The sequence below is a fragment of the Neoarthrinium moseri genome (genome assembly GCF_022829205.1).
Source record: "Neoarthrinium moseri strain CBS 164.80 chromosome Unknown scaffold40_Wmoseri_CBS_16480, whole genome shotgun sequence".
NCBI lineage: Eukaryota > Fungi > Ascomycota > Sordariomycetes > Amphisphaeriales > Apiosporaceae > Neoarthrinium > Neoarthrinium moseri.
The window spans coordinates 1-25,896 of record NW_026055154.1 but is presented as its reverse complement, the minus strand read 5'-3'; the positions used below and the strand labels follow the sequence as shown (position 1 = coordinate 25,896).

The 25,896-nt window shown below is 52.7% G+C and overlaps 9 protein-coding genes across 9 annotated transcripts; 5 read left to right on the top strand and 4 right to left on the bottom strand.

Annotated features, from left to right (window-relative positions):
* Positions 1 to 319: 319 nt before the first annotated feature.
* On the top strand, positions 320 to 1,585 carry JN550_009034 (uncharacterized protein; the record flags this gene model as incomplete). Its single annotated transcript, XM_049321062.1, has 1 exon — positions 320 to 1,585. One exon carries the CDS (start codon positions 320 to 322, stop codon positions 1,583 to 1,585), a length of 1,266 nt encoding a protein of 421 aa, XP_049168869.1.
* Positions 1,586 to 4,179: 2,594 nt separating this feature from the next.
* On the top strand, positions 4,180 to 6,471 carry JN550_009033 (uncharacterized protein; the record flags this gene model as incomplete). Its single annotated transcript, XM_049321061.1, has 1 exon — positions 4,180 to 6,471. The coding sequence occupies one exon, from the start codon at positions 4,180 to 4,182 to the stop codon at positions 6,469 to 6,471; it is 2,292 nt and encodes a 763-aa protein (XP_049168868.1).
* Positions 6,472 to 7,644: 1,173 nt separating this feature from the next.
* On the top strand, positions 7,645 to 8,859 carry JN550_009032 (uncharacterized protein; the record flags this gene model as incomplete). The annotated part of the gene is made up of 1 exon (XM_049321059.1): positions 7,645 to 8,859. One exon carries the CDS (start codon positions 7,645 to 7,647, stop codon positions 8,857 to 8,859), a length of 1,215 nt encoding a protein of 404 aa, XP_049168867.1.
* A 147-nt stretch (positions 8,860 to 9,006) lies between these two features.
* On the bottom strand, positions 9,007 to 12,366 carry JN550_009031 (uncharacterized protein; the record flags this gene model as incomplete). The annotated part of the gene is made up of 7 exons (XM_049321058.1): positions 9,007 to 10,156; positions 10,218 to 10,396; positions 10,908 to 11,292; positions 11,345 to 11,440; positions 11,505 to 11,884; positions 11,974 to 12,101; positions 12,171 to 12,366. The coding sequence occupies 7 exons, from the start codon at positions 12,364 to 12,366 to the stop codon at positions 9,007 to 9,009; spliced, it is 2,514 nt and encodes an 837-aa protein (XP_049168866.1).
* A 2,143-nt stretch (positions 12,367 to 14,509) lies between these two features.
* On the top strand, positions 14,510 to 16,280 carry JN550_009030 (uncharacterized protein; the record flags this gene model as incomplete). Its single annotated transcript, XM_049321057.1, has 5 exons — positions 14,510 to 14,602; positions 14,649 to 14,762; positions 14,873 to 14,987; positions 15,039 to 15,303; positions 15,356 to 16,280. The coding sequence occupies 5 exons, from the start codon at positions 14,510 to 14,512 to the stop codon at positions 16,278 to 16,280; spliced, it is 1,512 nt and encodes a 503-aa protein (XP_049168865.1).
* Positions 16,281 to 17,825: 1,545 nt separating this feature from the next.
* JN550_009029 (uncharacterized protein) lies at positions 17,826 to 19,445 on the bottom strand (the record flags this gene model as incomplete). Its single annotated transcript, XM_049321056.1, has 6 exons — positions 17,826 to 17,883; positions 17,934 to 18,064; positions 18,121 to 18,373; positions 18,421 to 18,633; positions 18,689 to 18,777; positions 18,840 to 19,445. 6 exons carry the CDS (start codon positions 19,443 to 19,445, stop codon positions 17,826 to 17,828), a joined length of 1,350 nt encoding a protein of 449 aa, XP_049168864.1.
* A 1,459-nt stretch (positions 19,446 to 20,904) lies between these two features.
* On the bottom strand, positions 20,905 to 22,173 carry JN550_009028 (uncharacterized protein; the record flags this gene model as incomplete). Its single annotated transcript, XM_049321055.1, has 1 exon — positions 20,905 to 22,173. One exon carries the CDS (start codon positions 22,171 to 22,173, stop codon positions 20,905 to 20,907), a length of 1,269 nt encoding a protein of 422 aa, XP_049168863.1.
* Positions 22,174 to 22,949: 776 nt separating this feature from the next.
* On the top strand, positions 22,950 to 24,061 carry JN550_009027 (uncharacterized protein; the record flags this gene model as incomplete). Its single annotated transcript, XM_049321054.1, has 2 exons — positions 22,950 to 23,256; positions 23,343 to 24,061. 2 exons carry the CDS (start codon positions 22,950 to 22,952, stop codon positions 24,059 to 24,061), a joined length of 1,026 nt encoding a protein of 341 aa, XP_049168862.1.
* Positions 24,062 to 24,488: 427 nt separating this feature from the next.
* Positions 24,489 to 25,567, bottom strand: JN550_009026 (uncharacterized protein; the record flags this gene model as incomplete). Its single annotated transcript, XM_049321053.1, has 3 exons — positions 24,489 to 25,091; positions 25,143 to 25,454; positions 25,508 to 25,567. The coding sequence occupies 3 exons, from the start codon at positions 25,565 to 25,567 to the stop codon at positions 24,489 to 24,491; spliced, it is 975 nt and encodes a 324-aa protein (XP_049168861.1).
* Between the last annotated feature and the right edge of the window lie 329 nt (positions 25,568 to 25,896).

Genomic DNA, 25,896 nt, shown 5'->3' with positions numbered 1-25,896 from the left:
GTACTAGGCAGTCTTGTAAGTTAGGCAAGCCACTGTTTACCTTCAAGGTCCCAATGTGTTGCCACTGCATCATGCCCCCGAGCCTGGAAACTGGCGGGAATTATCGGCCTTGCCCGGGCTTGGTCCCGCCTGGCCGCGGGCTCCAGAAATTTCAATGGAGCCAATGGCGAGTTCGGATCTCGTAATCAGGATGGGGTCCTTTTGAACATTTCTGAACCCCATCTTGCCCGTCAACTCCAAAGCCAGGGTCCATCGTTTCTGAAATCCGGCTTCAGCGACGAGAAAGAGCCCTGATAGAAGCTGCATCGCACGTCTCGGGATGGCAGCTACGCCAGCTTCTCTTCAGCGCATTCGCGCACCCCTTCAGCGGGCCGTCAGCTCATCCTTCACTGCGGCAAGGGCCTACGCCACCGTCCCAACAGAGCCCCCAGTGTCGGCAACGACATCGCAAGCTCCAGCGGCGCCGCGACGCCCGACATACTTCAAGAATACGACCGTCTCTTCGCTCGACGACTTTATCTCGAAGCGCGACGCTGCTCTACCCGCGACGGACGCCTACGAGCTGAGGACCGCCGAGGTCGGACCCGCATCGAATCGCCGGACCATCACCCGATTGCCTGAATGGCTGAAGACACCCATCCCCGCGGGCAACGACAACTACAAGAGCATCAAGAAGGACCTGCGAGGCCTGGGTCTCCACACAGTCTGCGAGGAAGCGCGATGTCCCAACATATCCGAGTGCTGGGGTGGCAGCAACAAGAACGCCGCCACGGCCACCATCATGCTGATGGGAGACACCTGCACCCGTGGATGCAGGTTCTGCAGCGTCAAGACAAACCGCAAGCCGCCGCCTTTGGATCCCCATGAGCCCGAACACACGGCCGAAGCCTTGGCGCGCTGGGGATTGGGATACGTCGTTTTGACCAGCGTTGACCGCGATGATCTGGCCGATGGCGGCGCCAGGCATTTCGCCGAGACAATCCGCAAGATCAAGCAGAAGAAGCCCGGCTTGCTGGTTGAGGCTCTAACCGGCGACTTCATGGGTGATCTCGACATGGTTAAAATTGTGGCCGAAAGCGGACTCGACGTCTACGCGCACAATGTAGAGACCGTCGAGGGACTTACCCCGTACGTACGAGACAGAAGGGCAACATTCAGGCAGAGTTTGAAGGTCCTGGAGCACGTTAAGACAGTCAGGGGCTCCGAAGGCATCATTACCAAGACGAGTCTGATGCTAGGTCTGGGTGAGCAAGAGGAGGAAGTGATGGACGCCTTGCGGGAACTACGGAAGGTTGGGGTTGATGTTGTCACATTCGGCCAATACATGCGGCCGACGAAGCGGCATCTCAAGGTTGAGAAGTATGTCACACCAGATGAGTTCGAGATGTGGCGCCAGCGGGCTCTTGACATGGGCTTCCTGTATGTCGCCAGCGGTCCACTGGTCCGAAGCAGCTACAAGGCTGGCGAGGCATTCATCGAGAACGTGCTCAGGAAGCGAGCCGGCGAGAAGGGCGCAGTTTCTGTAGAAGGAAAAGTTGGCGAGGCTGTGGCCATGGAGCAACAGCTAAAGACGGAGAGCGTCTAAGTCTGCACTCCGCTTATTCAACACACTGTATAACATCGAGAAATTTTGGTGACGTGGGTACGGGCGGTTTGCATTGGATTCGGCGTCAGTAGATTGGGGACATCATTGTATACAAAGCGGACATTCAGCCGCAGACGGCTTCTTCAACAAGAGTCATAAAGATACCTTGACAATACACTATTGCTTTGGTCACACTTTAGCAACCATTACCTTCTTTGAATTCACTTTGGAAACCAAACTCATTCTGTTCTTCTCAGACGTCGTAAACAGCTGTCGGTACTCACAATCTCTGGTGTCTACGGCGGTACTGCAGCATTGACCATATACAGCCGGATCTATGAACAGGAAAACTTGACAGACAAGGATTCGGGCGGAACGAAGATGGCCAATGCAATACGTCGAACGAGAGGCCCAACATCGAAGGCTAAGAGAAGTCTTTATCTCTGATGAAGGGACGAAGGACCCAAGGGTTTTCATCGTTTTAGTGCACGGCATTGACTCGACGGGCGCCTTCACACAACCAACGTTTAACTCAATGGGAGCTTTCAGCAAGTTTCAGTTTACGCAAGACTTACAATTTCGATAGTTTGCATAGTAGCTCCCCCATGCTGTCTTGGACGAGAAGTTTTGAAGAAGCGCGGGGAGGCCAGGTGGGCCGAGTGTTGTAGAAGACTCCGAGATCGACTTCCTAACTATGTAATGGCACTATAGGAACACTTGTCACGAGAAACACCACAAGAGCGTTCGCAAATCGAGTCTCTGGGCTACTGAGATGAGTGTTCAGAATTCGAGCCATGCCATCTATACATGATCACATGAATCCACGAACCCTATTCATCAACCTTTTTGTCCACATGGAGCTATGAGCCAAGTCCTCGCGCAGGCTTGTGGTGCGCAGCGAGCTGCTATGCCTTCTGGGACATGCGAATCCCCCGCAAAGAAAATTGGGGTCCAGCACTACTAAACCCACATTTCAGTTCAGTGCCCCGATCTCCGTTCATCCAAGTTGAAAGGGGACATGCACTGTCACTACCTACTACATTACTTGTGTACCCAGGTAACGCTCCCTGGAGCCCGTTTCGAACTGCGGTTGACCACCACACGTCCAGGGTGTCACCGTGACGTCACATGGGTGGTGCATTAGACTGCCCTGGGGCCTGGACTGCGGACGAGTTGAGTTACCAGGCACAGGGGCGTCGTTACTGGCCCACGTTCAGGCTTTGCCGAAACAGGAAAGGCAGGCATCTGGAAATTAGCCATGGGGATGGCATGTGGTTCTGGCTGTTCGCCAGTTTGCTAAAAGAAACAAGAGAAAAGAAAAAAAAGAAAAAAAGCTGCCGCTTCGATCATAACATGCTTTCTACATCTCGATTTTCTGTTTGATCAGAGCGGCATAACGTCTTCGTTTTTGGCGACAATTCCTTCTCGGCGTCTGAGTCCGTGTCAATTCGTTTGCGTGGTTCTACAGAGCCCTTCGCCACCTGCTCGTCGTCAGAGGGCACCTGGGCATCCAGTCACCCGCGCGCAAGCCACCCTACCACCCAGGCCACCGTCGACAACTCAGCCTCAACTCAAGGTTTCTCTCTATCTCGCTGCATTCAAGGCACTAGCGTCCGCGTAGGCTTTCCCACTGCAGATCGATGATGTACTGTATCGCAGTGCATACTCACAAGCAAGACTTGACCATGCTAACTCCGAGATAGACCAACTGATTTCCACGTGAAGCAATTCAAGGGAGAGAGACCTGACTGCGCACGCGACGGGCATTCTGCTGGCGATCAAGAGCGGCCGGCCGTGCCTCGTCCCGTCATCGCGCGGTGGGTTTTGCAAGCAAAGCAAGCAACTAAATATGCGTGAGTCGCTCAACGTTTCCACCTTTCTGTTTCCGCACATGGCCCGGGGCTCCAGCTTGTCACAACGGAATCCCGTCTGCCCGCATATGCAGGCGGCCTCAGTCTAGACCCAACTCTTCTCCATACCGTCATGTCTTGTCATCTGGCCTCCGTCTGTTGTCGCCAAGCCGCCGCAGCATCTCCTTCCAAGAAGTCCGGGGATTACGTTGCGCACACAACGAATTTCCCAGTGGAAGTTGGAAGGGACTCGCAAATCCGCTGGCTTGCCGGTTAGCCGGACCCCTGGCCATGGCAATTGCTTGTGCGGCTTGGCAGGTCGGACCTGGGCCAGCCTTATCTTTCGGGTCTAGTCAAGCATCCCAAGCACTGCGTCAAGCTCACTTGGGGTCTTGGAAGTGCGACTTGGCGCGGCGGTTCATTGGCGCTTGGCCAGCAGGGGCAAGGCGTTGACGCAGTGGCAGTAGTGGGCCACTTTCGCTATCGCCTCGCAACTCGCATCTGGGCTGCTGGTTGCTGGCTGCTGGGGCCCCCCCCCGGGGCTGCTGGGGTCATCCCCAACACGTAATCACAGTTGCGCATCTGTTCCCTATCGTTTTCTCGATCCAGTAACTTACAGTCCGTATTTATTGGCCGTGTCCGTGCCTCGCCCTCGGTTTACCCTTTACCTACTATTCCCATTCCTGTTCTCCCACCAGAACGTCCACGACCCCAGCGTCTCAACTGCCACACCACTACACATCGATGAAGAAAACCTCATCTGACCAGCAGTCTTCTTTTACAGATCGAATACGCTCATGGGCTAGAACAACTGCGCATGGAGGTGGAAGGCGACCCGAACCCGCTCTTCCCTTAACGAATCCGTCGACCTCGGCCTCGGCCTCTGTACAAGAGAAATATGCCAGCCGTAGTGGTTCCAACAGCGACCCGGCTGCTCTCAGCAGCGTCAATCAGCCAGGTGCCGGTGGTCTACCGGATACCGACAATGCCAACAAGCCAGCTGGCGCGGCATCTGAAGCTGAGGGGTCGGGGGCTGTCGTAGAACAGATTGGTGATCAGAAGAAGAACAAGCCCAATGTCGCCATGCGATTTTGGATCAATACCAAAAAGACCATGATGCATAGCTGGATCAATGTGCTCCTCGTGTTTGTGCCCGTCGGTATTGTCGTTGCGCAAATCAAGGGCATACACCCGGGCATCGTCTTTGGAATGAACGCCATCGCCATCATCCCCCTGGCTGGCCTTTTGTCCCATGCTACCGAGTCCGTTGCACGAAAGCTCGGCGATGCGATTGGTGCTCTTCTCAATGTTACCTTCGGTAACGCTGTCGAGTTGATCATCTTCATCATTGCCTTGGTGAAGGGCGAGATTCGCATTGTCCAGGCCTCGTTGCTGGGTTCCATCCTGGCGAATCTGCTCCTGATTCTCGGTATGGCTTTCTTCCTTGGTGGCCTCCGATTCCGTGAGCAGATCTACAATAGCACTGTCACCCAGATGAGCGCCTGTCTCCTCAGTTTGAGTGTCATTAGTCTGGTTCTGCCAACCGCCTTTCACGCGTCGTTCGACAAGGAGGACCTGGCAGATGAGCGTTCGCTTCAGATCAGCCGTGGCACCAGTGTCATCTTGCTGCTAGTCTACATCGTCTATCTGCTGTTCCAGCTCAAGTCGCACGCATACATGTACGAGTCGACCCCGCAGCACATCATTGACGAAGAATCCACCCCCGGTCCAGCCGCTGCTTGGCTCGATACCTCTAGTTCAGAATCGAGTTCTTCGTCAGACTCGGACAGCGACGGCTCAAGTCATTCCAGCAACACTGTTTCCAAGCGTGTCAGGAGGGCTATCCGTGCCCGACGCCGCAGAAAGTCCAGTGTTGCTTCTGTTGATACCGATGCCAAAACGGCGTCTCTTGGCACTGGCAACACCAGCCCGTTGGTTGAAGGATCCAAGTCTGGCGACTCCAGTACCCCGGGTTTCTTCCCCCGGCCTACTACGCGGGGAAGCGACGAGGTCATTGAGGAGGAGCCTCCTAAACGCCATGGCAAGAGGAAGCATAAGCACTCGAAACGCAAGCATCACAGACGCAGAACCAATTCTACCCCTCTAGACAACGAAAACAACGAGACTGTCACCTCGCCCACCGAGAACGTAGCAGGCCTTGCTGTTGGTAGTATCCTTGCAAATGACCATAGTAACGGCGAACCTCGCCGCGTCGACTTTGCGGACACTGTCGCAAGTCTCGACGGCAACGGTGACACGTCGCATTCTGCGACCAAGCGCCCCTTCAACAACCTGCGTGGCTTTTCGTTCCGACCCGTCAAAAACATCGCACCCCCTGTTTTCAGCCAGTCGCTTGAGGTCAACCCGCCAGCTCCCAAGGCCGGCCAAGTGCCCCGGGTCCGATATGGTATCCGCCGCACCAACTCGCTGCCTGGCCGTCTCAACCAGTACCAGTATCGACCACCGGGAGCCATGATGCCGGCCCAGATCCCGCCCTCTGCTGCGAACGAGATTGACCCGGCATCAGAAGAAGCTCACGAGGATGATCTCTCCCGAAATGCTGCTGTAGTCATGCTCCTCATGTCCACCGCCCTCGTCGCCGTTTGTGCCGAGTTCATGGTTGACTCGATCAAGGATGTGGTTGAGACCACCGGGATTGGCGAGACGTTTATCGGTCTCATCATTCTGCCCATTGTCGGCAATGCTGCAGAGCACGTGACCGCCATCACCGTCGCGATGAAGAACAAAATGGATCTCGCCATAGGTGTAGCCGTGGGCAGTTCTATTCAGATTGCTCTCTTTGTCACGCCTCTGGTGGTTATCTTGGGATGGATCCTGAACCAGGCCATGACGCTGTACTTTACCCTGTTTGAGACGGTATCGTTGTTTGTCTCGACCTTCATCGTCAACTTCCTCGTCCTGGATGGTAGGAGCAACTATCTGGAAGGTGCTTTGCTCTGCGCCACATACGTTATCATTGCCGTGGCGGCCTATTTCTACCCTCCAGAGGACCAAGCTAGCAAATGGGGTAGTTAAAACCCAGCAATCCGTCGTTTGCTGCGCCGCAGCCCTCGGACAGGGTTGAGTTTCGATGAATGTATGTGGGTGGCGGTAGTTGAGGAGATGGAGGCCCAGTCGGTATACGAAGGAACTGGTTGCACTACTCGACGTGAACATAGCGCGAGTATGACGGAGGCAGATTTGCAGATACCCAAGGTAGTCAGCCAACTTGGCCCTTGCAGTCAGATATTTAATAAGCGCATGTAGCCATGTTGCTACATGGTGCATTTAGTCGGTCCTTGAACCTCGTGCTTCCCACCTCGCTCACAATCCGTGACATTGACGTGTTGCTATTGTCTAGATAAAGGCAAGAGATTCTCTCTATTATGGCCGCATTGGCGAATTGGTGAGTACGGATGGTGCGCGCAGCATTACGGAGGCGAGTAAGTGTAATTGCCTGCCTCGAGAACCCTGAAACTTGATTCATGCGCCGCAGAGAGTGCTGCAGAAGGCAGTCTTCGCAGCCCTTCACACGTATGGAGCATGCCACGCTGGTGCGGCCAGTGCCATTCTGCCGTCGGCTACGGGACTTGCACGTATGTGGTTGGGTACGGACGGACCATGGAACCGTGGCTCGGTGGAAGCTTCACCTCTCGCGAATCCGGGGGAGAACGGAGGAGTGGTGGGGCCAGTCGCCATGCTGCCTTGCCCGAAACGGCTCGGCTAGCGGTGGGTGGCCACTCCGACCGTCGACTCCGTCATTCCAAGCTATCCAACACTTGGGCAAATACTGACGAGCTGCGCCAGTCATCGCCAGCCATCGCCAGCTTGGCGGTCTTGCACAGCCTCCGTAGCCAAAGCACCTTCCGTAGGGAAATCAAGTCATCCATCCCAAGCGCGACCCTTTGGGCCTGCAAGAACGAAACTGCCTTGTCTTGCCTTGCTGCGCCCTTCGAGTCTTGAATTCACCTCGTGCCGTCATCATCCGGATCCGCACCGCCCGGCCCTTCTGTGAATCCATACTCGAGACTTCAGGCAGCGACCCAACCAAGCTTCTGCTTGAGCTATTTCCCAATCTTCACTATCGCGCTCATAATCCACGTTGCCTTCTTCCTGCGATCCTACCACTGCCCTAGGTTAGAATCACGGCCTCCAAGACACACTCTCGCGGGCGACAGAAGGAAGACTCACAACGAATACGTGCGCGCCATGTGCTTCGGCAGCAAGGACAACTCGAGCGCCCCGGCTCCCAAGCCAGCCCAGATCCCGCAGCAGCAGCCAACGAACAGCTCATATCCATCGAAAGCCATGGGCAACTCGAGCTACGATGCGCCTCCCCCGGGCCCGCCTCCCAGCCATCATGCCGGCCCCTCGACCGATTACGCCCCGCCTCCTGGACCTCCGCCGTCGAAGGGCCGCAATGGTGACTTTGCTCCCCCACCAGGCCCGCCTCCTGCGAGGAGGGTGAACGAAGACTACGCTCCTCCGTCAGGCCCACCTCCCGCAAGGAATGCGAACGACGACTATGCTCCGCCCCCCGGACCTCCTCCCTCCCACGACTACGCGCCGCCGCCTGGTCCCCCGCCTACTCAGGAGCCCAAGAAGCACGCCTGGGAGGAAGCCGTGCCGGACACCTCCCTACTTCCTCCGCCCCCAGACTACTTCGGCAGCTTCGACCGCTCGCCAACCAACAATGCGACAGAGCAGGAGGCAGAGGCAGGAGAGAGCTGGTGCCGACAGTACCAGTTGTATCCTCCAATCCAGCCTGGCCAGCAGGTTCTGGATGCCCTCAAGGTTGGCAACATCAATCTCTTCACCCCACCGTTCTTCAAGGGCGCCTTAGCCCAGATCGGGCTCGGTGTATGGAAAGGTCACAGCTACAGCGGGAGCCCCGACACCTGCATCGCGTCGTACCCGCCCTTGTACAGCGTCGCCGCGCACAGTCCTCTGGCCACCGGCCGGAAGAAGACCATCTACTACGAAGTCAACATACTCTCGGATAGCCGTCGGGAGGTGAGCCTTGCGCTTGGTTTCAATGCCCCGCCGTATCCTTCGTTCCGGCTCCCAGGGTGGCACCGTGGCAGTCTGGCCGTGCACGGTGACGATGGGCATAAGTTCACCAACGATCGATGGGGCGGCAAGAGCTTTACCGGAGCTTTCAAGCGAGGAGAGACCTTGGGCATCGGCATTGACCTCAGCCCTGGCCATGGCGGCGGTATCAGCATTGAAGTATTTTTCACGAGAGACGGTAGAGAAGTTGGCAGATGGAATTTGCATGAGGAGAGAGACCAGGAGCGTGACTTGACTGTCGAGGGTCTTGAGGGGTTCCATGACCTATGTGCGGCAATTGGTGTCTTTGACAAAGTAAATTTCGAGATAGTCTTTGCGCCTGGCAAATGGAAGTGGAAGGGCTACCAAGGCTAATGGAACATGATACCCATACTGTGGAGCGCCGGCTTACGAAAGTCGGACAAGGAAGCTTATGCACAAGAAGCAGTAGCTGTATAGCCAATTAGGGTAGAGGATATACATAATGATTTCGCTATGACTTATATGCAGCCTTGCGAATTATCACTTAGCAGTCCAAGGTGAGCCCATCATCAGTCGTAAACCAAGGGCAAATGCGACCGAGAGCATGATGGCAAATCCAGTAAATAGCTGCACGCCGAGATAACCACCAGCGCTTTGCAGTATAGCACCTGCAATAGGAGGCCCAGCCAAGGATCCGATTCCCTTCAGAATAGACAGAGCTCCAAGCCGCGTGCCTAGGTATGCTAGATCATCCGTGATGGTTGTTAGAACCACAGGTTGGAAAGCAACAACACCGCCGGAGAAGAATCCATACAGCACAGCGAAGGAGATGTTCCTCGCGGCGTCGTTGGCGTTGATCCAGTAGAAGACGCTGGCGCCGCTGAGAAAGTAGATGATGATGAACGTGTTTACGACGCCGAGCTTCCCAGCCATAGCCGAAGGCACCAGGCGCCCGAATATCGAGGACCCGTTCAGAATAGCTAGCAAGTAGCCGGCCACCGTCTGGCCTCTCATGCCGTGGTCCAAGGCATAGCTTTGCAGATAGTAGAGCGGCTCAAAGAACGCCACGTTGTTGAAGAAGACGGCAATGACGAAGATGATGTACTGCCTCTCCCCGAGCCGCGCTTCTCGGACAATCGACCCGATCGACCGCATCTTCTGCGAAGCACCAACCGTCTTCTTGTACCGCGGCTTCGTGACGACAATGGCGAACACGCAGAAGGCGAAGGAGATGAACCCCAGCACCCGCACGGTCCACGCGAACCCGATGCGCGTCTGCAGCGCCTGGAACATGATGGGGTACGCCGTGGAGCCCAGGCCGCTGCCGAGCGTCGCGGCGCTCATGGCCCAGGTGCGCCGCGGCGGCGTGAAGTACATGGGCACGAGGGCGATGGACGGGATGGCCAGGCAGCTGGTGCCGAGGCCGATGCAGACGCCCTGCGCGAGAAAGACCTGCCAGTACGCCGCGGCGACGCTCGTCGTCATGAAGCCCACCGCCAGCAGGCACGTCCCCGCCACCAGCAGCGCCCGGCAGTGGCCCGCGTCGAACAGCGGGCCCACGAAGACCCCGACCGACATCAGGAAGAAGGCCTGGATCGAGCCGATCCACGAGATGGCCGACGCCGAGCTGTCCCGCAGCAGCTCCTTTTCATAGTATGTTTGGAAGACCCCGAAGGTGTTGAGGAGCCCGCTGTATCCTGGTCAGTATGGGTTGAGGGCTAAGGGTTCGGGCGACCCGCGACGACGCTCACAGAGTGTTCAGGTATAGGGCGAAACACCCTGCAACATTCAGCCATGCGACATGGCCGCCGTTTGGGGGAGGGCCCTCTTGGTCGACGGGCGCATCTTCCGAGTCGGTGGTCTCCGAGGCCACGGCTACGTCTTTGGGTGCCGGGACATCGATCGACGCCGACATGAGGCAGCGGTGCGACTATACTGTTGATAACAGTATAGAACGTGCAATAAGGTTTACTTGCAAACCAAAAGGTCGCGGGTTGCCAATTTCGGAGGTTGTTTATACTTGGTATGCGACCCAGTCGCCTAAGCTGTTGCAGATTCTAGCGGCAGCCGATGTCGGGTATTACGGGGAAATAATTGCCCCCGACTAAGTTGGATTGTGCCTTTGGAGAGACATCTCCAATAGGTACTCCAGGGATCATCAGAAGGTTGCAATAAGATAATTATAAGACAGGAGATCACTGTGTGCCCCAGGTTTTGGATTGTTGTCGTCGTTGACTGCCAGCTGGCTTCGTACTAGCACATACCGCGAGTTGTCCCACGACGAAGAGTGCTCAGTATTATGCAAGTTTTACATCCCGTTCATTATACTATCTTCACTACACTCTGTCAGGAGAATGTTGTGTTTGGCCTCTGCTGCTGCTAAAACTTCTTGCAGGGGCCCTTTGGGCGTTCGTGGGCTCATACGTCACTTGAACAGTGACTGTCCTGGAGTTGATGATGGCATCGTCGCTTTCGTAGCCCGCCTTTGCGTCCTCTTCAGATGACTGTGTTTCTAACCCTCCGCGAATGTTCGTCACGTTATCATGGTACTCGACGTCCGGTCGTAGATTGCCCACATCGTCCATGCCATGGTCGTCGTCGTCGAGTCGGGTAGCTTGGGTGCGCATCAGGGTGTCGAATCGAGACTTCTGTCCCTTATTGTATTTCGGGCCGCTGCCAAACGTTCGCAGTGGGTATCGATTCTGTGGTTGTGTGGAATCTCCGGTTGAGACTTTCTCGCCGATGAAGGTTGGTGCAATGTGCCTGAAGAACCGCCTCAATGTTGGTAGGCAACAACACATGATCAGGAGGTTCGACTCGATGCAGCTACCATTGTGTGAGTTCTTCCCCATACATTCGGTCTAAAGGCTTTACTTACATCCAAAGAGTCCCTTGGGTGAGAGCATATGTCTGATCCGGGTTGGCCAGGCTTGGCAGCAATATAATCAGACGAACGATGGACGTAACCACAGTTCTGAAGCGGGTCAGTATATTGCCCAAAGACTCTGCGCTTCGTCGAGGGAATTGTAGTTACATACATTGACCCAATAGCAAACAACAGAACCACGATGATCTTCTGTCTAGTAGGTATGTTGAGACCTATAACCACCGGAATTGGAAGCGCGAGAAGAATGACGTCTGTAATGATTCCTATCCCAGCAGTGGCCACGTAGATGGCCGGTCTGTCTAGACATTGAGCCGTCACAGCCAACGTTGGTTCCCAACTGGCTGCCAATGGTTTGCAGGCAAAGACAAGACTGAAGAATATGCCCATTGAGGACCCCACGCAGATGAACATGGTGATCCATACGAATATCTGGTAGGTTCTGAATGGAGACAGTCTCCTATAAAAGAAGCACAGAGTGGCTTTGGCTGAGGCAACAGTGAAGGTATAGACAAGCGGCGCAGCAAATATAACCTATTTGGATAATTTGCGGTCAGTGACATGCGGTCAGTGACATTGGCGACCTACATGGGATAAACTGTGTCAATTGAGGTTTTACTTACACGGCTGAAGTATTGGTAACGTTCTAGCGGCATTTCCCAGGCATGCACCCCGACAGCTTTCACTACGTAGAGCTGTATCAACTCGGCCTGGGTGCCTATTGAAGTCGCCCAAGCGAGAATAACAGTTGCTAGACTGAATTTAGCGTGCAATGCCCAACGAATTATGGAAGCGTCGTGCGCTGACACTGGCTGCTTACCGTCTTCGATCTGGAACTCTTTCATGAGAACAATCTTTGTGTAGAGGCGTTGACAGAGAAATGCGAAAGCGAGGATGTTCTCCACGATGACCACAGCAAAGATTTCTGTCCGCCCGATCTGTGGCGGATTTTCGAAGTTCACCACATAGCCAGCTGGCGGCGCCAGTATGACTTCGGTGCCATTGACATTGACCATCTCGGTCAGAACTTGCCTCGAACCTTACTCCAAACCCTCCGAACCCAATTCCTCCTTCGTGTACAGGAATCGTTTTAAAGTATATTGGACGACGAGATTCAATTCACGATGTCAGAAGTTGCCAGCTCGTTGTGATCCACCGCTCCAGGGCGACGACGCATTTAGCGAAAGAGAAACGACATTGCATCTGGAATTGAATTGAAGTTGCGATAAGAATGTGACCACGGCGAGGTCGTCGAAAATCCTGGCAGTCGCTAGTCGCGATATGCACATTTGCAGCGGCTGACTCGAGCCCTGCGTATGTTGTATGCAGTTGTACTTTCCAAGCAGGCTCTGAGACAAGACCAATCAAAAGGAACGTTGACGCGTATTTAGTGGCTGGTACTTCCAGAAGGAATAGTAGGACCCTTGCTGTCGGAAAACTGCCCTCGGTTTCATGACCAGGCACACTGACCCCAGGCAAACCCGGCAATTTGACTACAAACCTAATCTCATGGAGCCATGCCGACGCTCGCTGGAAGCAAACCTGAATATCACTGCCCTAGGACATACGCTTATTGCAACACAGAATCGGTCAACTCGTGCAGTTGAACCTCAAGTAAGGCTCAGCTACACAACAGGCCGACTATTAGGCAGAAAGCCCTGGCACAAGTACCTTCAATAAAACGGAATACACCATCTATTCACCTATCATCAGCTACTTGATGCAGCACGTTGAGCCATACCTGAGAAGAAACTACTGTGTATGCAGTTGTGGTCGCAGACAGGACCCCCACGACGATGCATTTACTTAGACTCATTATTATGTCAAGCAGGTAGCCGGCTTCGCCAACATGAGAGAAAGCCAAGCCAAGCCAAGCCAAACTAAAGCATGGCTAGATGATCTCTGTACACTTGGACCCTGTAGCCGGTTTTTACCCGCCTGCCTTGCTCCTCAGCTTCGCAAACCTGACAGCGTGAAACCTGTCTATCGGCGGCGACCATTCACCACAACTGCCAAGTCCCACGTTTTCGAGAGGGTATGCATGCAAGCTGTGATGCTACTGTGTACTCACAGAGCCTCCGAAATTGCTCTGGACCCAACGGAGCGGTTTTCCCATCTAGATTTAGTGTGGCAAACGGGTTCGACCGACTGGGCTCGCTGAAGGTTTGCTACAGGAAATATTGAAGTCGATCACTGTCAAAAGCCCTGTGGGATCGCATGTGTCATCCGATGCCAGCACAGGGTCATATTTAATTTGCCAGCCTTCCCCGCTGAAGGCCAGGGCCCTGGTCCGCATACTCTTGGCAGTTTGCGCAATACGACTTCGCTCGGGAGTCCAGGAAAAGTCAGACCGTCTTCTTTTCCGAAAGGAAAACACAGCACCAGGACAGCAAGTGACTTTGCGGCCTGTAGAAATAAATGCCGCGTGGCGGAGCGTTGCCACGGTATGAAAGGTATCAGCCCACTACAGGATCCAACTTTTTCCAGTGTTCATGTAAACAGTATACTTTTTTTGTGCCAGCGGGGTTGTTGGGTGTTCTCGGGAGTTCCTGACTAGTTCCCGGCGTTTAGGTCGTCCGTGAGCTGCAGGTTATACATGGGTGTTAGCCATGAGGGTGTACGGAGCTCATCATTGGCAGGAGACATCGGTCCCACCGGGGAAGGTTCCCGTCCGCACAAGGCCCTCGTGGGGCCCCGTCTTATCCCACAATTTCTTGTCCATAGGTACAGCGCGGGCACTATCAAACTGCGAACCCAGTGCCGGCATTGTTTGTTCACCATACGGGTAGTGTCATCCGCAGAACCCCAGTAGAGAGCCCAGTTCAAGAAATTTGGGTTTCCACTACTCCTGGAAAAAAGGTGACCTGGGAACGCCGAAGTAGCTGGATTAAGCCTCGGTCCGTGATTACCCCTGTTTCTTTCCCCCGATTGTTCATTGCGGATACGGTGGCAATGCTGAATGCTGGACTATTGAGTGGCCATCACTAGCTAGAGATGGCATAGGATGTGCGGGACGGATATCGCTTCCCCTAACAAAAGGGCACGCTCGCCCAAGCGCTCGACCGTACCATTCTAGCTCTGTTTGCGTTCCATAAGCTCAACCAGATCCGAGAGTTCACGAGCCAAGCCTCTGCCAATCATCGCGTGTGATTTGTCAATATGCAGCACCCACTCTCACCCGGTGTTGTGGCCTCAGCGCTCCTCGCTTGCCCGGGCGTAGCGGGCTGCAGTAACAGCACGACCTCGTCCTGTGTAGGTGGCCCTGATGTAAGATATGGGCACCGCTGATACATTGCAGTGCCAAGCTTTGGAAGGTGCTGGTGTTGGTGTCATTTACCCTGGTAGTGAGCTTTATGGGAACCGTACCGAGTCATACTGGTCCGTCACATCTCAGCTGACACCTTGGTGCATTGTACGTATGCTTGCTTTTTATATTCTACTGGAACCTAGTTTCGAGCGTCCAAGAGCAGATATCTTTCCCAGTTTAGGTGTATTAGATGCAGACACTGAGACCTGCTCCAGGCCCAACCAACGTCTGCACAAGAAGTGTCCACAGCGGTGGTCACCTTAGTCCAGGATACATCATGTCAATTCGCTATCCGCAGCGGTGGGCACTTTATCTGGCCTGCGAACAATAGTGAGTGTCTCACTCGATGTAGTTACAGCCGAAGCTAACACAAAAGTTCAGTCGAGGAAGGTGTCACTGTCGACTTGGGTCTAATGAACGCAACCACGTATGACGAAGAAACACAGGTAGCGTCGATATACCCAGGGTCAAGATGGAGAGGTGTCTACGAGACGTTGGACCCACATAACGTCACCGTTCCTGGAGGCCGTGCTGCTTCAGTCGGCGTTGCTGGATTCCTCACGGGGGGTGGTAATTCCTTTTACTCGGCTCGAAAAGGATTCGCATGCGACAATGTAGTCAACTTCGAAGTTGTGCTGGCTAACGGGTTAGTCAAAAGTGAAATTTCCGGTCGACTGTCCATGACTGACCTTGGATAGGGAAATCATCAATGCTAACGCTACCGATAACTCTGACCTCTTTCAATCCCTCAAGGGCGGTCAGTCCAACTTCGGAATCGTCACACGATTTGATATGCAAGCCTTCGATGCTCCTCCGTTGTGGGGAGGTGTTGTGCAGTATAACAAGACCACAGGCCCACAACACATCGATGCATATGTCGATTGGACGAACAACGTCCAGAATGATGTGAATGGCTCAACAATCATTTTCTGGTCTTATCAGCCTGCGCTGAAAGATATTGTCATTATCGCCGCCTACGAGGATACTGGCGGCAATGTGGCTGCTCCAGCATTCGACCAGTTTCTCGCTATTCCTGGGAACCTTTCGAGCACAATGAGGATTGCCAGTCACCTAGAGCTCACCAACGAACTCGAGCAACCGACAGGATACCGAGATATCTGGTGGACCGGCACAATCAAGAATGACAAGCGCGTGTACGAGAAGATTATTGAGCTTCATCAGGAGCTCTGCGACTTTATGGCCGCTCAGTCACCTGATGGCGATTTCGTTACCCAGGCTATGTTCCAGTCCATCCCGACCATCTTCTCACAGCACGGCGTAGAGAAAGGCGGCAATGTGCTTGGCCTCGACCGCGAGACCGAGAATGTGGTCATGTTGCTCTTCACCCTTGCCGTCAACGGGGAAGAGCAACAAGCAGTTGCTCAAGAGCAGATGAGAAAGTTTGGAGAAGCGACTATGGAGTACGCTAGTAGCATCGATGCTGCAGTGGAGTGGGAGTACATTAACTATTCATACGATTACCAGAATCCTCTGGCGAGTTACGGTGATGCAAACATCGCTAAGATCCGAGCAGCAGCAGCAAAGTACGACCCTTCCGGAGTGTTCCAGACCCGTGCTCCTGGTGGTTACAAGATCACTCGAAGCAGTGGAACAGTAGCATAAGATACGTAGCCAACAGCAGTTAGGGTTTGGTACCTAGCGTTACAAGAAGTAATACCGTACGAGTGGCCGGATGCCACTGAACCCCAATGATGCAAGTCTCTACAGCTGCTCTATGAATCCATTCCGGTCGTGGATTTGGTATGAGTCCAAGTTAGCCTGTTTTTCATCGGATACGACGCTCCGGTGTCATAAAAAATCTTGTGTCAGGATCATCGTGAAGCTATTTTAGCGGCGGGATCACCAATGCACACGTCAAAACTAAAAGTAACCAATTTCATTTACACCCGGTGGCTGGCCTGATTAAGTACCGGAAATGCACAAGGCCGACGTACAAATACCCATCTGGGAGCCGAAATGGCTCCTTCTTGAAACCAACCTCACTGCATGGCTAGTTGTGGTAGACGTTGGCAAGGTTAAGCCGTCCAATGGGGTATGGATGTGCCTTATTAAAAATTAACCCCTGAATCTTGGATCCATATATCCAGCAGCAGTTCGTCACGACTCGGGGAATGATTTGATAGATTATTACTCGCGATTTAGAGCAGGTTTCTCAATCAAAACATAAATACCTGTCAGGGCACCCGTATTCAGCAGTCATGAGCACTCAGATCAGTCAAATCCAAGCAGAAAATCACCCGCACGGTTTCGCTTATTCGTTTTCACCAGGACACGGTATTCCGCGCGTTGTAACTCCCGGCTTATCCTTGCCAACAGTAGATCCAATTCAGTTTCAGCCTGTTCTACGGTCGAAACGGTCAAACGAGGCTCAACGCCTGAGAAATGGGGAGATCTGTCTCCACCGAAAGTACTTGGCCATTCTGTTTCGACCACTATCTAGGAGATATAGATTCGAGGAAGATGAGATACATCCAGGCGTCAATGTCCAATCAACGGATATGTAGCGTCCTTTTCCATAGCCTTACAATGAAGGTAAGCCATGTCCGGTCGAGTTCTACTTCCTTGAAGCCGATCACAGATGGAGATGCAAATTCTCACAATCAATCAAAATGTTACTACCGTTCTCAATACGATGCTTTGGGCATTAGGACGGTTGACGGGTCACATTTTGGAGGACACCGGAGGTGCAGGGATTGTAAGAGTCGGCGATCAGCAAGGGCTAATTTATTAACTTGTTTGAACTGGGCTAATCAAATGCCTATCATTTAAATGGAACTAATCTTGACGCACGGAGATCCTTAGACAAAAGTTGCTGGTGGATTGTAGGCAGCGGTCACGTTCAAGATTCCGATACAAAATAGAGAATGCTAAAAGCGGTGATGGATGAGTGAAAATGTGCTGCTGCTCGGTTGGTGGTTATCGTTATCGTCCATCAGTGTGAAAGAACTGTACTCCTACTTGAAGTCAGACTAATGGTATTGTAATAACGTTAAGTGCTGGCGAGAAAAGAAATAGGGGAAAGATAGTATATTGAATGAGGCTATGGCACTAGTATAAACGAATGGAAATACCCGCGCTATGTACAGCCCTAATCTCGCCATTGGGGTGTCTTGCAGATGAATTCAATCTGATTTGTTCATGGTTCCATTAAACCTTGACCGTGGAGCCAACGGGCCCAAAGCGGATATTCGACCAAACCACCTTGCTATAATATTGTAAGTGAAAGGAACGACAGCAGCTTATTGGTAAACTTACGCGTCGGGAATCTTGGACTCAACATCAGACGGCACACCTGAGTCCTGGGCACAGTCACCACGGGCAGCTCCAGGTGAGCCTGCCTTCTCAGGAGGGTAGGTAGAGTCAAGCCAGAGCATGTTCGCATAGTGCTAATTGTGGGTCAGCTGCCTTCGTTTCGATGGGCTAATAGTAAGAAAAGACTCACGTCATCCCAGATGGACATCACAAGCACCATAGGCACCTGTAATGCTTTGTTGAGCTGCGGGAACCCGCCAACCTCAGAGAAGCGGTCTCTATCTCCGAATGCTTTGAACTGGTTTGTGCAGAAGTCCGGAGTAATAGCACTGCTTGAAGAGATGCTGCTATCACTAGGTGGCGGAATCTCGATCTTCTTTCCGTTCTGTACGAAGAATTGTGTCACCTTGCTCTCCTGGAATTGTGTCACAACACTCCAAAGCCTGTCAGCGCACATAAATCCGAGCCTAAAGTTTACATGAGAGCTTACGTGAATTTCTTGCTGCTGTCCAGAGTCTTGCCCTTGCCATAGAAGTCCTGGTTACCCATACGGTAGGGGTTGTAGTCGCATCCGTTGGCATCGCACTTGCCTGCAAATCGGTCTTCGGAGTATGTACCACCGCAATTCGACTCTGTGCAGACGTGGTAGTTGTTATCAGTGCAAGGGTGAGGAGTCAGGGCGAATGAGTGAGAGTTAGACTCCCTTATACGCTTCGATTAGTGACTGAATGGAATGGCAATGGAGTCTTTTATCCTACCAAACATCAATCTCGGCACAGCAGGCGCCCATTGGTCCGACACCGGCATTCTTGTCGTTAGAAGATGGCTTCCAGCCCTCGATATTAGCCTACATGACGAAGGTTAGTCTGTGAACAGGTATATATATATATCAACACTTGTAGAACATACCTTGCCACCAACAAATTTGAGATCTCTTGCGCATTGGGCATCGCAGTATCCCGTGCCGTATTTCGCACCGGCTTTGTTGGTCGAGTAGCTCTTCATGCCGCCATCCTCTTCCATAGCGACAAAATACAATGCTGCATTCAATCCGCAGTCAACAGTAGACAAGTCGACATCGAACGCAAACTCATTGTTCATGAGTGTAAACATTTGGTACTTGGAAGCACCGTTCATCAAGTAGAACCGGGAGCCGATATTAGTGCCATACTCATGCTTCGTAACAAACTTCAGAGTCAAAGCGTCGCCACTGGTTGAAGCTCCGTACGTCTTGGAGTAATCAGCTCCCTCGAGCGCGCACTTGCTGGCACAGTCGGTAGCAGTGCTACAGACGGAGGTCCACTCATTTCCGTCATAGCAGTTCTTGGTGTCGCTGGTTCCGTGAAGCCAGCGCCAGTTAGAGTCGATGACAACCTCTGCATTAGTCTTAGTGCAGCTGCCACCGCTGGTACACTTGCTCCAGGTGAATTTGGGGTGAGTTTCCGTCTGTTGGGTGCCGACTTGCTGGGCGCTTGCAGCAGCCAACAAGTACGCGGTAGCGAGGAGGGACAACATTTTGACTTGAACTTGAAGAATTTTGCAAGGGTGCCTGTCCAGCTTGAAAGACGAGGCATGTTTCGGGAGAAGCTCCCAGAGATATACGATTCCCGAAAACCATGAAAGTCTAGAGATCGGCAGAAGATTCCTGAATTCCAATTTGCCGCCGGGCTGCTAGGTTCCAATGTTTCCAATCTCGTCGTGCCAATGCAGACTACCGGCCTTTCTCGGGTCGTTCTTTGATGAGATCGTCTTTCTTTGGTTATTGATCTTGCGTCACATTACCAAGATCTGGCCTATAGAGACCGCTCGGTAGAATCGGCCGTGGACGCGTTTGAGATGGCTTCCTATGCACAAGATGGAAAGCCCCAATCTCGGGATCAATCAAATATCACGAACCTGGGCGGCCGATTCGTCCGATCGCCGGCTTGTCAACGAACCACAGGGCCCATCTCACCATCCGATTAATCTGGAAACTCTAACTGGGGCAACGCCCGTTGCTCACAACCCACAGGGTCTGGACCTTGTGAAACCATGCTGGATTGGTGTCCTCGGGTGTGTTCATATTTGGGTCGATATGCGGGCTTGCCTAGAATGATCGGATTTAGCCGCCTCTCCTTGAGCCATGTTTTGACGTCGGGGATGTTGCGAGAACACTGAGGATCCACTTCAACGGAGAGACTGTCGCCGGCTTAGGGATTCGGTAGTCTGTTTATGTGGGGAATTACGGGACGCGGCTCGAAGCGACAACGGGCGAAGGCGGCCTCAAGTGGAGACTTTCGCCGGTTGTGGATATCGCAAGAGACGTATGTCGTCGCCGAAGTCTTTGTAGCCCCTTCTTGGTGTCTTGAGATAGCCTTTTGACGTACGCTCCAAGTCTGCCCACCCCGTTCCCCAGCCCGAATCTGGTGTCACAGCCATTGAAGATTTAGATGCAACAACTTGGCGGTGCTAAAGTTTGAGTTGGTTGCATCGAGTGCCACATCTCTTGGCAGGTGCCGGAGAAGGTGGTGATGCCAAGGTGTGGGGTTGGGGTTATATCAGCTGGTTAATTACGACAACGCGTCCGGACTGGTTGACTTTGTCAATTTACAACCCTGGCTAGGAGGCTGCCAATGTGGGATGGTCAAGTTCTGGGGTCTTGGGATCCCGGGGCACCTGAGGACCCTGGGGCCTGATACTCAATCAAGCCTGGCCATCTTGTTTCGTTGCGCCGGGTTTCTAGGCAATTTATGAACCGTAAAAGCAATCTCTTATGACCACTACTGTGCACCTCTTTCGGAACTGGCAGGTGAACAATACAGAGCCTTTTAATTACTATCTACTTTTGCTTCTATGATTCGCAGACTCAAGAAATACTATTTCTCTCGCTCCTTGGTTCAATATAGTACGCCTTGCTCCATCGTGCCTCACAGGATTTCTCCCGGAGTTCCGTTGCCCGCTTTTGTAAACATCCAGGTCCTAACGATAGAGGAAGTCATGAGTCTGAATCATCAATCAACTGCTGTAGCTTTTCCGAAATGTGATCTGTGCTCCAGTTATTCCGCAAGCCTTCCCAGAGAATATCCACTTCGCTGATAGGTGCCATTCCATCTGGGCCTGGAGGCCGTCTGTCCAGATTTGAGGGGAACGGATACCCTTCCGCCATAGCGTTAACACATGCTGCTGTCCTGTGACCTTCTTTATCGTCTCGTGCAAGTTTCTTGAGCTGCTCCCAAGGTTTGCGGATGATCTTGAGGTTGTTGACGCTTTCCATTGGGCGCCCGAATGCGCTGCTGATTTGAAGGAGATTCACACTCCGTTCGATAGTCTTTGTGTCGTTCTGACCTGCGGCATGGAAAAGAGCGGGATTGAAGAAAACCGCGTCTCCTATCTCCATCGGGAGACTGACCCATCTTTCATTGAAGAAATTCGTGAACTCTGGAAGGCGCCACGCCAGGTAGCCTTCAGGCAGGAGTTGTGAGAATGGCAGGAGTCTTGTCGGCCCGCTATCCAGAGGTACAGCTGAATGCGCTATGCCACCTTGAAGGGTGAGATACTGGCTGGCAATTTGCATGCTGCGTGGAAATAGAGCACAAGCATCAGCCGATTGAAATCCCAAGTGATAATCCCTATGCGCTGACTGCGGTTTGCCGCCAGGCCTGACGACATTCAGCTGAGCGGTAATCTGATAAAATGGCCCAAGCCAAGCCTCACTGACTCGGTCAAGCCATGGGTTCGCGTAGTAGTGGACAAAGTTTGCAGGGTCTTGCTCGGCGTGCTTCTGGAAGGAGTTCCAGACGCGTGAGTTGGAACCAGCAGCTGCAAAGTGGTCTCCCTTCGTCGATGCGGCTTCTCTCTTGATAATATTATCAAACACGCCATTTGCTTGTTTGATCACAGAGTGATCACTAAGAAAGTTTTTCAATACCACCACCCCAGGCCCGGCGTTGAGGGCATGGTACCATTCGTCCTGGAGACCGACCACGGCATCAAGGTCTTCTATCGAAGTCGATGCGAGATCGTATATCGGTATATTACGTTCGACGGTCTTCGCTCTGCGGTAATCACTTGACCCAACTTTGGTCTCGCACAGCGTTTTGAGAGCATCCAAAGAGCCTGGGTTCGATACTGCCAATGGTCTGGCAGCGAGCCCAAGTGCTGATATGCCACGGCTTATTGTCCGCTGAAGTCCAGCCATACTCAACGATGATGGGTTGGTGACATGAAGTGCGGCGCCCACATTGCCCCCGGCATGAATCTGCATGCCATGTCGTTGAAGTCAACCTTTCTTTATACAAGTCGGCGCGAGACCACCAGCGCCTACACAACAATAGAGCCACATGCTTCAGGCGGCTGTAGAGTTTCCTATGGGAGTTTGGGAGGATATTAGGCCCGACAAGGCATGCTATTCCGACGCGGTTCCGCTCGTGCCGGGATTAGTACAACGCTAACGAGCGACCTCTGAGCATTGCGGCGCTCGGGGGTTTTTACCGTCCTTGGGAGAGTGGAGCTGAGGAGATACCGGCGCGTCGGCTGCAGCCCCGCCACGCTAGGAATGCATCGGCGGTTCCACTGATAGAGTATGAACGTCACTCGGAGCCGAATAGTTCAGACATTGCTCTTGGCTCCAACCCACGGACCTCGTGGACGTCGGAGCCGACGAGATATCAATACTCCATAGAACAAGTACACCGGCGTTCAAAAGGGGGAAAGCGCTGGCAGAGTTTCTCGTCGCCAATCCGTAGGCAGAGAACTGGAGCATTTTGCAGCAGCATCCAGCCTGTGCTTGATTATCAGGCCACCTGCACCCAAGAGCCAGTTGATTATGGGACCATGGCGCAACGCTACACCTGCATTGACGGCAAGTTGCCCCGCAGGGCAGCGAACTCGGAGATATCTCAACGTTATCTTACAAGGTGCGGCGCTGTACATTTCACGTATATATATAACAGCGGCATCTTCGAGGCTTTGTGAATCGCGGCATGGAATTCGTTGCACCGTTCCTGGGATTGTATAAATATATTTCATAAGTATATCAAAATGGAGAAGCCTATTGTCCTTCAAATGGGGGATGACATCCGCTGGAACCTTCAACAGTATGACGACTTCAAGCTGAAATTTGAGATCCGACGGTCATTCAGTATGCCACGGCCGGAGTTCATACAAGCGCTGAAGAACAAGACCTTTGGGGAGTTTTTCGCCATCTACCGCCCCTACTGGAACACGGGAGGCGAGGTGGGCAATTGGGATGACGAGCTTATATCGCTATTGCCAGATTCATGCAAGATCATCGCTAGTGCGGGAGCTGGATTCGACTGGGTAGACACTGAGTGCCTGGCGAGAAAAGGTGAGAAGCCCCGTGATTCAGAACGATGCAAGGAGAAAAGTGCTTGTCTCGGTATACTTTGAGGTCTCGCTGACCCCTCTACCTAGGTGTTACGTACTGCAATTCTGCTGCTGCATGTACAGAATCCGTAGCCGACGCAGGGCTCTGGCTCATCATCTCGACGTTTCGGCTATTTTCGTGGTCTGCTTTGGCTGCCCGCTCAGGAGTCCCAGAACAATTTTCGGACGTCCACAACAACTTGGCAGCGGTCACGCGGAACCCGAATGGGTTCACTCTTGGTATCATCGGGTATGGGCGGATTGGGCGGAGAATCGCCGAGAAGGCGCATGCCGCCTTAAACATGAAGATTCTCTATCACGACATTGTCGAGATTCCGTCCCCCGTACCCGCAGCCTACCACAAAAACATGGACACCCTGCTCGCTGAAGCTGACTGCGTGCTGCTCGCCGCGCCCTATTCACAAAAGACTCTGATTGATGAAGCCACTCTGTCCAAGATGAAGAAGGGCGCGAGACTTGTCAATATCGCCAGAGGCAGACTGATCGATGAGAATGCTCTCGTTTCGGCTCTCAAGAGTGGCCAGATCTACTCAGCTGGACTGGATGTGCACTTCGACGAGCCGAACGTAAACAAGGAGCTGATCAATATGAGGAATGTCGAGCTTCTGTCTCACAATGCCGGCGCCTCGCTGGACTCACATATCGGGTTTGCGAGGCTCGGTATGGAGAATATCGTGTCTTTCAGCGAGACAGGCAAAGCGGTCTCGCCTGTGAACGCGCATCTCATTGAACAAAGCCGGCTTTAACCAAGCCTTCAATTGCTTGACGCTCATGTTAAGAATTGTAAACTTGCTTGAGGGTTCGGAAGCACAATATTCGACATCCAAAACGATGGACTGCGTTCGGCTGGCATTTACGGGAAGCGGATTATACTCTCACTCTGGTTGTGTAGGCTCCCAAAGAATCAGCTTGATGGTATTCATCACTTGTTTGGTCTGCCGGGGTGGCTGATGGGTTAGACCGCCAGACCTGTATCTATTTTTCGGCTTCACTAATTGAATATCACGCTGATCCGTGAACAAGAATAGACAAAAGTTATCAATAGATCATCAAAAGGACTCCAGAATTCCCAATGACGCTAATGACAGATCGTCTCCAATAAGAGATCAAATGTCCTTTTTGGAGTAAATAGTTCAACCCATGCCTAAACCGCCACAACATGATATAGAGCAATTACTTCCAAAGATAGTAGAGTGAATCCTTGTCTTGACCATTCAGAATCTTCTGGAATAGCTCGGAGACGGTCTCGCCCTTGACGTCGGGATATAACTCTTTGAAATCCAAGTAGCCAAAGATTTTGGCCTTTGCGGGGGTATTATCGCCTCGGATTCCCAAATTGTTTTGGTACTGGAAAAAGAATAGCTGCATAAGAGCTGCGTCGTTCTTCGGGTCCTTGCTCAGAGTTTCCTCAGCCTCGTCGATCTTCTGCTTGACCTCACTGGCGGGAACATAAGACCTTGCAGTCTTCTCGCCACTGAGCCGCTCCATAAGGTCGTGAACTTCGTGATACGTGTGCACGTCGGTGTAAGCAAACACTTTCTTGTTGAGTGTCCTAGGGTCGACGATGATCTTCGCAACGTAGTTCCCAATGTCGGCGAGTGCCGTAAGCGCCACAGGCATAGTGCCGTCGCCAGGGATTTTCTCGAAGTAAGGGCTTTGATATTTCTGCGTTCGTCCAGAAGGAATCGACGGCACAACCTGTTCCGACCACCAGCCCACGTCGATACTCGTCCACGGGAGGTACACCCGTTGGATTGCAGCGAGAATGTCGTCTTTCTGTGGTAATATTAGCCCCGTACTCGGAAGATTGGTGGCAGTTCAGCTTACCCAGTCGTACATTCTCATGGCTCCTCTCGGCGATGGTGTCATGAATGAACACGGGACAAATCGTTTCACTCCGGCCTCCTTAGCCGCTTCCGCCAAGGGAATTTGATCGAAAAGATTTCTCCAGAAGGTAGCTGATATGACTATATCTATGCCGGTCAAAACATCGACAAGACGTTCCTTGGGGCCAAGCAAATCTGCTGCGACAACTTGAACGCCGCGGTCTTTGAGTTTTTGATTCTCGGGCTTGCCCAGTGAGGATTCACGTGTCAACGCCGTAACAGCCTTTCCCTTGTCAGTATTGAAGAAAGGGGCCTGAGAAACAAATGACGAACAAAATCGGTTGTCGAATTCAACAGCCCTTCAACCACAGACATTCCTGTTCTTCCTGTGGCACCAACGACGAGGACTTTGATTGGTGTCGACATGTTGAAAGCAGCAGTTTCCTGGTATTGTCCTTTTAAACAATGTTTATCGTCTTATGGCGGTTAATTGATGTTGGATCACAAACGACTTCAACTGGCGACATGTCTGGTACTTATATCCAAACCAGGTATTAGTGTCAAGTGAAAAGGTTGCATATTTCCAGAAAGAAGCTCTCAGATGGTTCGCATAATCACTGTAGGTTGGTAAGCTGCAGATGCGTGCATCGTATACAACCGTCGGAGATCCTGTATTACTCATCCCGCCGCGTCGGGAAAATCCCCGCCAGCCAGCCACACAGGCCGCCACCAGCTAACTGATGATTCCCCACCCC